Consider the following 10,595-nt stretch of genomic DNA (forward strand, 5'->3'; position numbering starts at 1 on the left):
GTGCTTTTTGTGAATGCTGATGACTATTAAAAGGCAGGATAATTTGTAGGAATAAATACTCATTAAATTAAAGAAATCATGAAACTCTAGTATTTCAATCATATATTTTGAATGGTCACTAATACAACTCCAGTTGATCTGTATTTGGTAAGATTAACTAATGTGCATACATTTGAATCAACATAGTGAAAAAGTCTGCATATATCAATACACGTATTTTTAGGGAATAGGACAAAAAATATTTACCAGACACCAATGGAATATGCTACTTAATGAAAGCTGTAGAAAGAACTGAACGTTTGCATTGGCAGAGTGTGACATTAATTGCATTAAATAACATATATTTTGCCGAACCAAAAAGAGTTACACATAAGCAGAATGCTCTATGAAACGATTAAAACTGTTTGATGATGAGTGACAAACATTTTAAACAAAAAATTAAACAAAAAACATTGTACAAGATAATGTATGTAACTTCACTGTACAGATGATTTATATATTTGCCTGTGCAGCCTTTTTCAAACCCGACCTCTTTTAACATTTGATGGCTTATGGTAATACGTATAAACAACCTGTGACTGTCAGTATCATTCATTTAGTGCAAATTATTTAGCGGCATTTATCAACACTACTTTCATAGTTGCTGAGAAAGGGGCATAGTGAGTTGAAACACAAGGCATGAAAGTAAAATACCCTATTGTGATAAGCGAAATTAACATGCTTAAAGCAGTAAACTAATTGCTGGAGCGTTTGCTCCGAGTGACAATTATACGTAGCATCACATGCACTGCAAAAAATGCAAGTCAGTACAGATCACAGCATATATGAAGTTCAACAATAATTCGAATTGTAAACATTGTAGACGAAAGTCTAGGCAAATGATCTAGATAACCACAGAAGACGCATACAAGTTACTAACTAACTAATTTGCATAAGGAAGAACGGGATTTATTTACGAAAGTATAAAACGTAAAAAGTATGTATAAATAGATTCATTATTTTACTGTTGATGAAGCGGAAATAGAAAATATAGGTGATTGAGAACAGCATGTGAAAAAATTAAAATTAGAGCAACGAGAGGAGCTGAAAATGGAAAAGCTATTTATGTGTCTACTTTCTGTAGCTTGTTGGTATTATAATAATAATAATAATAATAATAATGCTTTATTTATAGAGGGTGACTCATTAGTCAAGGACTATTCTCCCTTGAGGCCCTCTTAAGGAGAGTATAACAATGCACATTATATGAAGATGGCAATAATTACTGTTTATTTTAACATGTTTAGTATTAAAATACTAAATTCCATTATCTGTTAGAAACACATACATGCTCATGATATCTTTTCTTAAATATTCTAATATTTTCAGCAGATTTTACATGTAGTGGAAGCTTATTCCACAGAACTGTGCCAGAGTATTGAAAACTCTTTTTAAATTGCTCTGTTCTTGGTTTTGGTATTAGAATGTTTCCATGTGATATTGATCTCAACTGGTATTGTGCTGAAAAAGGCCTGAATAAGTCTTGAAGATACTCTGGTGCAGTTCCATGTAGACATTTATATAAAAGAACTGCCTTGTGAAAATCTATCCTGTCATATATTGTGAACCATTTGAGTTCTGTAAATAATGCTTTTGAGGGATGATCAACAGATGCATCTAAAATTACACGTGCTGCTCGTTTCTGAAGTTTATAAATCCTGTCAAGCTCAGATTTGGCACAGTTTCCCCATACATTAGAACAATAATCCATTGTTGGAACAATATATGACTTGTAGTATAGATTGAGAGTTTCCATAGGTAAATATTTCTTGATTCTGCTGAGAAGGGCAATTTTGGATGACAGTGTTTTACAAAGCTTATCAATATGGTCATTCCATAACAAATTATTATCTACAGACACACCTACAAGCCTTTCATGTTTGACATTTTCTAATGGATGATTATTTATTGCAAGAGACAGTTTTGGGTTCCCTGACTTGTGTAGCTTTTGTGATGTCCCCAAAATCATACATTTTGTTTTACCTTCATTAATTACCATCCTATTTTGTTGTGCCCAGTTTTGGACTCTGATAAGGTCTGAGTTTAATTTCATTTGGATAACTTCAGTATCAGAACTAGATGTATACAAAGTTGCATCATCTGCAAACAAATCTGTGTTTGTGGATTCATTATTTAATGGTAGATCATTGATATAGATAAGGAAGAGGAGAGGGCCCAAAACTGAGCCTTGAGGGACTCCTGAATGAATAGTGCGAGTTTGAGAGCTAATATTGCCAATGCTTACTTGTTGAGACCTTTGGTTTAGGTATGATCTAAACCAGTTTAAAGAAGGATTGTCAAATCTGTAACAGTTCAACTTTTGCAGCAGAATTTCATGATCAACAAGATCAAAGGCTTTCTTGAAGTCAAGGAAAACAATCCCAGTCATATGTCCATTATCCATTTCCTTCAGCCAAAGATCAGTTAATTTGGTAAGTTCTGTTTGGCACGAGTGGTACTTTCTAAATCCTGATTGAGCTTTATGACATGTCATTTACAAACTGGAACTAATCCCAAAGCTAATTGTACGGCATGAAAACAGGAAACCAGAATGTTTAAAGCACAGAGGCAAATCACTAGGAAAAACCCTACTTTGTAGGCCATACCTACAGCAGATGTGCAAAGAAACCAATATTACAACAACCATTACGAGCCTGATAGAGTGCAAATTGTATTACTTTACGGTTGCCTGACAGAGGGTTGATTTTATTACTAAACGGTAAGACCAGGAAATGAAATTTACTTTACATCATTTGACATTTTGATACATACATACATCATGTTTCTGAAATTCTCTTGTCAATCACAAGATGTGACCAATTCACATTTAATTAGCTATTTAATTATGTATTCCCTCCTTCAATACTATAGTCAGCAAGGACTACATATGTGGTCACAAATTATTTGATGAATTAAATAGTTTTGCAGGTTAAAATGCATCTAGGCTACAGTTTTATTAATGAGTTGTTATATATGTAAGTTTCTACTTCAAATACTTAATACCCGATCATAATACCTTTGTAGAACTAATACTACCTCGCAAATCCAGTTCTTCAAGATTAAACGTTTTAGCTAAAAAGATAAACGTTATCTGGCCACCTAGGCTGCAGTTACGATGATTTTCCTTTGATACCAGGATTGTCGCCAAAGTATATGAAATCGTTAGTTACTACTTCCGCTTATGCCGAGAAACGCGCTTTTTACAGGTAGATAGGCCTCGCAAAATCCATACAAGCAATATGGACGTTTTCTACCTTTAAACAAGTAGATGAAGTTTCATCTTCGAAAGGAAGCATATTCTGTTTATAAATTTCCAACTTTTCTGTTCTTCTTGTCGTGGACGATATGTTTTACTTTTCATCGTTATCACGTTACCGTCTTCACATATTTAGGTGCATATATGCGTCCCCTCACTTTGATATAACCGTATTAATAAGTGTATGGTTGGTGTTTGATATAGAAATATATTACAGTACAATATCCGCTATGTCCGGATACATGGGATTTTTATATGATCGTGTTATCCACTTCAGTTATATACGTGACGCTTTAATGTTTTTATTAGTATTTAAAGTTATTGTGCCTTTACTCTAGGTAACATTGTCTCACAATTGATATTGTAGCGTCATTTTGTAAGTATTAATTTACTCTTCAGTGAATTTTGTATTTGCAGGCATAGTTTTTAGAAAACTCATTTATATTACTGTATAATTTCCGTCGTCATCGGATAACTAAATGCGAATGCATAATAAAAAATTGGCCTTCCTGCAGGTAACTTATTACTATATTTAATTATTTAGCATCCATTGCGTAAGTAGTAATAGAGACGCTTTGGTTCTCTGCCTATACAAAACACATACACACTTATAGAGATATTTGTCATAGTGAGTTATTCTGCACTGACACTTCTAAGTTCATACAGTATGACGTGTACCTTACTGCACCTATATATGTTGTCTGCTCTATTTAGTTCTACAGATGTAGACTATGGGTGAGCCGAGACTGACGACCACTCTACATGTGTAGATTTCCTTGGTTGCCATTTTGTGGATACATATATCAGACTTGCATGTTATGGACTGAAGTCGATGGGAAGCAATTCTATGATACTAAAGGGGAAGGCTTAGAAGAACACCTTGAGGACAGAAGACTTATCAGCTGGCACACAATGTTCGAAACCATATCATTTACTGGCGAGCAAAACTATAAAGCAATAGCAGGTTAAGTTACCATCTCGAATATCAGAACTGCACACCGGCTACGTGGATCAATATTCTGTACCCATCCTCAGAGCTGGACAACCTCATGCCATCCAAAATGGTAATGTTCCTTGACAACCGATTGCAATGAGCCACAACCACAATTGATACTACATTATCAACCACAAGAAAACGAACTTGTTCAGTTCCACAACTCACATAGTACCACTAGGCGAACTCAAGACCCCAGTTCATTAACCTAGACATACAAATGTTTCACGCGAATAGTGCTGCTAGGCACTTCCTATGGGCAATGTACAGTTCATACCTGCATTATCTTGGCTGAGTGTAACCTGCACAGAGCTGCTAGGCACTTCCTGCATATCATGTGCGGTCTATACATGTACTTTCATGGATCTTTGGGGCCCCGAGTGGCAGGGTGGTCTAAAGCGCTCACCGTTCTGGATCACTGCCATCTCACCACTGTCTGCGTGGGTTCGAGTCCAAGGCTCAGCTAGCGTGGGTACGTGGGAAAGCCTGCCAGTAGCTTCTCGTGGGTCGGTGGTTCTTTCCTGGGTATTCTAGTGTTCTTCCTCCACCAGTTATACTGGCCGCCATGTATAGCCTATCTTGTGCTGAAAAATGGCGTTAAACCCTAGAACAACAAAATCATGAATCTTTCTGTCCCGCATAGCATCGCTAGGCTCTTCCTGTGGATGACGTCCATTGTAAATAGGAAACTCAAGGTTGCATGTAACGCGCATAGCAACTGTGGACACTTGCGGTTTGTGATGTACAACTTGGTGCCCCAGTTTCCAAAAGATGTCATTTCACTCGTCCTCATGTTTTTACGACCCAAAGAAAGCCTCTACCTAGAGACACCGGAAGTAATGGGATCTATCTCTACACTAAATCACAGGTAGCACAAGAAGGTTCGGCTACATTAACTTAATCCAGAGATTATGAAAACATGCTCTTAGGCTCACTCATCATTATTAGATTATACTATGATGTGTGAATAATTATCCCTATCGGTTTGTACTGAAGACGTTTTCCACCCACTACCATCGGGGTTCTGTCTGTCTCATTCCTTTACAACATCTTCCTGGTCTACGGTTCCAATATCAGGTGATCATTGGCTAATAAAAAATCTACCGTCAATTACTTCCACAATCAGCAGAGTTACTGTCCTTCTTGGATTCTTACATATCAGCAACAAATCTCAAATATCTCATATTTCTTTCCTTGAATTAATGTTGGCGGTTCTACAAGCCATTGACATCAGTTATACATTTGGATGCCAATCAGTTGATTCGTAATCTCGTGACCATGGGATCAACGTTGAATTTAATATCTATGGCAATTGTTCCATTGTTTGAAAATATTTTATTTTTTTCTATCTTAAATCTCATCAGACATACGTGGGAGCCTGTTTATTGGATGGCCCACTTATTAACAATATTTTTAGACCATGGCCATAAGAGCAACTATGAACTTAAAACAGGCGGAACGTGATGCAATGATCTCTGCTTCAACCTTTCAAAATGAGCATTGTAGGTCAAGTCATGCTTGCATCATTAATCATCTAATCTCGTTAATGATGAGGCTGACAGAATTTGCAATAAGCCATCAAAAATGCGTTCTTCCATCCCTCAGTCTAAATTATGGCAGTTGGATTTGCAAAGAAACCAACAAAAGATTGCATTGACGTACCCAGTGCGCAGGCCACTTGAAGTAGCCCATTCTAATTTACAGTTCTACCGAACTAAAGTGGAAAAGAAGCAAGTGGTGTGGGGCAAGTGTCTTCTCCAGCGTTTCTCTCCAAGAGGCTCTCCCCGTTTCAAATGATATCACTGTCATGCCCCCCCCCCCCCCATAACAGATCCAGGTAGTTTGAATGCTCCAATCTCCACTCCTAAACGGGACAATTTGTTATGATGACATGTGACCCAAAGCAATGGTGTTGGGAGACTCGGAATCATATTCAGCACACATTCCCGTTTATTCAGACTTGCTTTAACTATAAATGTGTCATTATTCACTTTGCTGTAAACCTAATGCATTCAATCTTCTTTTTACGCTCCCGTATTTATGTTTGAATGCATCAACGGATTATAAATGACGTTCGTTGGGGCGACAATGCACTCAGTGTCAACTTGCAACTGCAGGGCCAACAACTGCACTTTGGGAAGTCAGAACCAAGTCTCCAGTCATTTTTATTCTTGTTTCAGTGTTTCTAAAATGATGTCTGCAACGACGCATCTTTGTTTAAGTTCGACATATCTTTGGAAGACCTATGTTGTACATTTTGGTGACATGGTGGATTTCCAGTATTCTAACTTCTACCTCACCAGTCTCGAATCCACATGTTTGGTTACCTGATACTTTTTCTACAGACTGAAATGGCCTTTCGAACAAGTGTCTCCTTATTCTGACAACTCCACTTAAAAAGAAAATATTGAATCACCTCATCTATCTCGCAAAAGACTCGCCAGCAAATTGTGATATTCCTTTATCTCATTTTAGCGGGACCCCGAGTGGCCGAGTGGTCAAAAGCGCTCACCGTTCCGGATCACTGCCATCTCCCCTCTGTCTGTGGGTTAGAGTCAAGGCTCGTCTAACGTGACTACGTGGGAAAGCCTGCCAGTAGCTTCTCGTGGGTCGGTGGTTCTTCCCTGGGTTTTCCAGGGTTCTTCCTCCACCAGTTATACTGGCCGCCATGTATAGCCTATCTTGTGCTGAAAAATGGCGTTATACCCTAGAACAACAACAACAACAAATCTCGTTTTAGCAACAAGGATGACAGGTGGTTTATCCCAGCCAGACTTACTGAATATGCATGATGTGATCTTATAAAATTTGCTATCAGGAAGAAACAGTTCTTGAAACCAGTGTGGAGAAACTTTCAAGCCCTACTATCTTACAAATAATATATTTCCCTAGAATACAAAGTGCTTTTAATTAAATCCCATATAGTCATCAAATTCTACCACATTCTAAAAGTATAGAGTATTCCAAATGAATTCTAGTGGTGTTCCTAATGAATTCCGATTTTGAATGTATTTAATTAAACCAAGCACTTTGTCATTCCAGTGAATAATGTAAATAAATATAATACATCTCTTCAACTGAACATAAAACCCCCAGATGTTAATATTAGGACTTTGTCCGTTCTGAGTTTAGTAACTTTATAAACCTTCCCATATGACCTATTTTGCAATCACCATTTTCTGATAATACTCAATCTCTTTAATGGAATTTTCAATCAAATTCATAAACATGATCAGGTCTGTTTACTTAAAGTTTAGAAAGCCACATGGGAAAGACCAGGTAGACCAGGTTTTTCCCAGGGGACTGTCAATGTCCTGAATTCAAGCTCAAGCAAATATGTTTAGCGCTAATAATATTATTAATATATATTCTGCAATCATAGACAAGTATTAGCTATGCAATATATTCTTTACAAAAAATGTGAAGTCATATACACTTCTACCTTTAATTATTAAAGTCATCCACTCAGATAAATCAAATATACATAACATATAAGCAAAAAAGCCATCACACAATAAAAAGTAAATATGCATAACAATATCAAACTTCAAGTGGCTCTTTGTTGACAAACAGTTAGCACCAATCATAATTAAAAGCCTACCATTCCAGGATGACTGGTGCAGTGCGTTATCATCAAAGGGATATTATCGAACTAATCAGTTACCTATTCCATGTTATATCCATTAGGACTACACACATCTAATCACATTGGACCCAAGTGGAATTTGTCATGGATACTATCCTGGCTGAACAACACACCATTTAAACGTCCCTTAAGAGTTTAATTGGTTCATCTCTGATATAAGTCATGCCTCCTCATTGCATTGGAGAATGGCAGGTCAAATAAGCTAATAGACGTCCTGTTGGTGAACCCGTCTATATGCAGTTTGGAAAAGATGAAACAGCATCAATTATGACGACCCATAATTTCATTGCCAAGAGCAGGTTACCATACATGGCTAATCAGCCTTTGCTAATAATTCCTGTCTACCCTGACACTCTGGACACTTCATGTCAAGGTTATCTACAAAACGCAATGTGAGCTCTTAAGTGGTACTTAAGGAGACCTTGCCAAAGGGGTATCATACCTCCTTTTGCATTAACAAAAGGACAGGACGATTTATCAACATAGATACTTTCCTCCTGGATACAGTGATGTATATACTCGTTCCGCACATCAGAAATAACCCTCACCAATGAATCTGCTTTGTATCTTGGCTCACAAAATAAGGACAGTCACCAAAAGCATCGCGTATGACTGAAATCGTTCTCTTAATGTTATTATAAATGCAGTGGGATAGAAATAGACGTTAAAACTCATTATCTTAGAGATCTTTCATCCTAGAAGACTCGGCCAGATTTATAGCTGTTACACAAAAGGTTACCTTCCCAGATTGTTCGACAACTTGGTGAGGGTATGGCTGCATGGTATCCGCTGAATGTGCATGAAGGAAAAGATTTCCTTTTAGAAACAGCTCCAGAACATTTGGAGTCCATTGTCCGATGTAGGTACCTAGAAGCTGTCTTGAATACCTTAGGGGACCGAAGATGGTGTATCCAGGGTAAAGAGATATAACTCCCTCTACCTCTTATCTATTCTCCTAAGGTAATATGGTTAGGTAACGTATTTGAAAAGGAAATCTTATTTTCTGGTAAAACATTTGCCTTCGATAATACTTACCCCACCACGATATACATACACCCTCCCATCCTCCACAAAGTTACAGCCATATATAGACCATGCCTTCCATTCATATAGTAACTGACAATTTCATGTGACATGGCACAAATCTCAGTATCAAAGGGAAAAAGGAGAGATCGCTTTAACTGTCACCTATGTGCAGATAACGTTTAGCATTTTAGCTAAAAGTTAATCTGAGAGGGGTGGATATGCGATTTGGTTGTGAGTCTCCAAAGATTCGATTATCGGACACGTATTATCAAAGAAACATTTTTTACTAGAAAAAAATGGTTTATTGCAATATTTCCAATGCTTTTATGCATAATACAATTATGTTATGTATTGATTTCAATAGTGATTTCTACCAGCATAACCGAGTTCTTTTACAGCTGTCAATTGAAACATTTGTCGATATCTTTGAATTTGATGTGTACTGATTTGTTAGGTGAACTTATTAACTTATCTGATTTATTCCAAAGGTGATCTTCTCCAAATGTGGTCCAGTGTCATTATAAAACATGTGTACAAATTGTTTTATAACTGCTGTTAAATCTGCCCTCAGTCGAATAATCTCTACGTCTTTCTATGACGATTCTGTTAAAATTTGTCTTATTCATGCTTTTTCAAGTTTGATAAAATGTAACGGGGTTATTGTAATAACTATTTATTTTGGCATATTAAGTGTTGAAGTGTTCATTCTGATTATTTAGCTAAATAAATTGCATATATATGGAACTTTTAAATTTTATGTTTTTATTTAGGCACTAGTTTGCTTCTATTTTATATAAAGTTTAGTAAAAGTTTTGATACTTTTGGAGAAAGGTATTGAATCTTTTGATATTGTTTTGTGAATAAGATTTCTGATATCCTTTCCCCAGCCACAGATTTATCAGTAGAGCTAATTCCAAATTTATTACATATGTTTCATTCTAACTTTTGTATAATATCACTGTTTTATGCTGTGTAATGTGATATTGTCGACAGTATAAACATATTTATCCACCGACGCCATTTAAAAGAACCATATTTCAAATTATAGTCCTGTAAGCAAGAAGACTAGTTCACTAATACCGTTTAAAACAAAGTATGAACTTTTACCTTTGCATTATGCAATATTTTGCTGTAAAATCGAAGTCCAAACAGGTAACATTTGATTACTAGCGGACTTCAAATACATGTGGCACAACAGTAGGATATGTCCGCACTAATGAAGAGCAGACGAATATTGCTGATTGCGTCAGTGAATCATATTGCAGTAAGTCACTAAATTTATATTTGTTTAAGGCAATAATGGGGTACATGCCTATTGTAACTGAAATTAAAATTTGTTTTATTATCCACCAAAATTGACCATATTTGCTCATATATCAATGCTGAGAAAACATGACATCCAAAAATAAAGGCCTTAAAAGGGATCGATATCCGTTACTAAAAAGATAATATTAATGTCTTACGTTGTTTGCATCAAAACTAATTGGATTTGTCACTTTCAACAGGTATGAAGATTGCAAATGTCATAAAATGAATTATAGACCATTAAATCGGCTGTTAGCAAGATTTCAAAGTTACGATTCAAGCTGCTGTAGCTGTGTGGTTTATGCATTAGACTGCATGGTGATGAGAAG

General features: G+C 36.4%; 1 protein-coding gene across 1 annotated transcript in view; it reads left to right on the forward strand.

The window, feature by feature from the left end:
- The window catches only part of LOC149773747 (uncharacterized), a 54,929-nt gene extending 51,957 nt beyond the window's left edge, over window positions 1-2,972 (forward strand). The window contains exon 8 of the mRNA XM_089946047.1: window positions 2,911-2,972. Coding sequence (XP_089802173.1) covers window positions 2,911-2,972 — 62 coding nt within the window. The remainder of the gene's footprint in view (window positions 1-2,910) is intronic.
- The last annotated feature ends 7,623 nt before the right edge of the window (window positions 2,973-10,595 follow it).

Source organism: Sinohyriopsis cumingii, unplaced genomic scaffold, assembly GCF_028554795.1.
Source record: "Sinohyriopsis cumingii isolate HCF-2022 unplaced genomic scaffold, ASM2855479v2 utg000615l, whole genome shotgun sequence".
NCBI lineage: Eukaryota > Metazoa > Mollusca > Bivalvia > Unionida > Unionidae > Sinohyriopsis > Sinohyriopsis cumingii.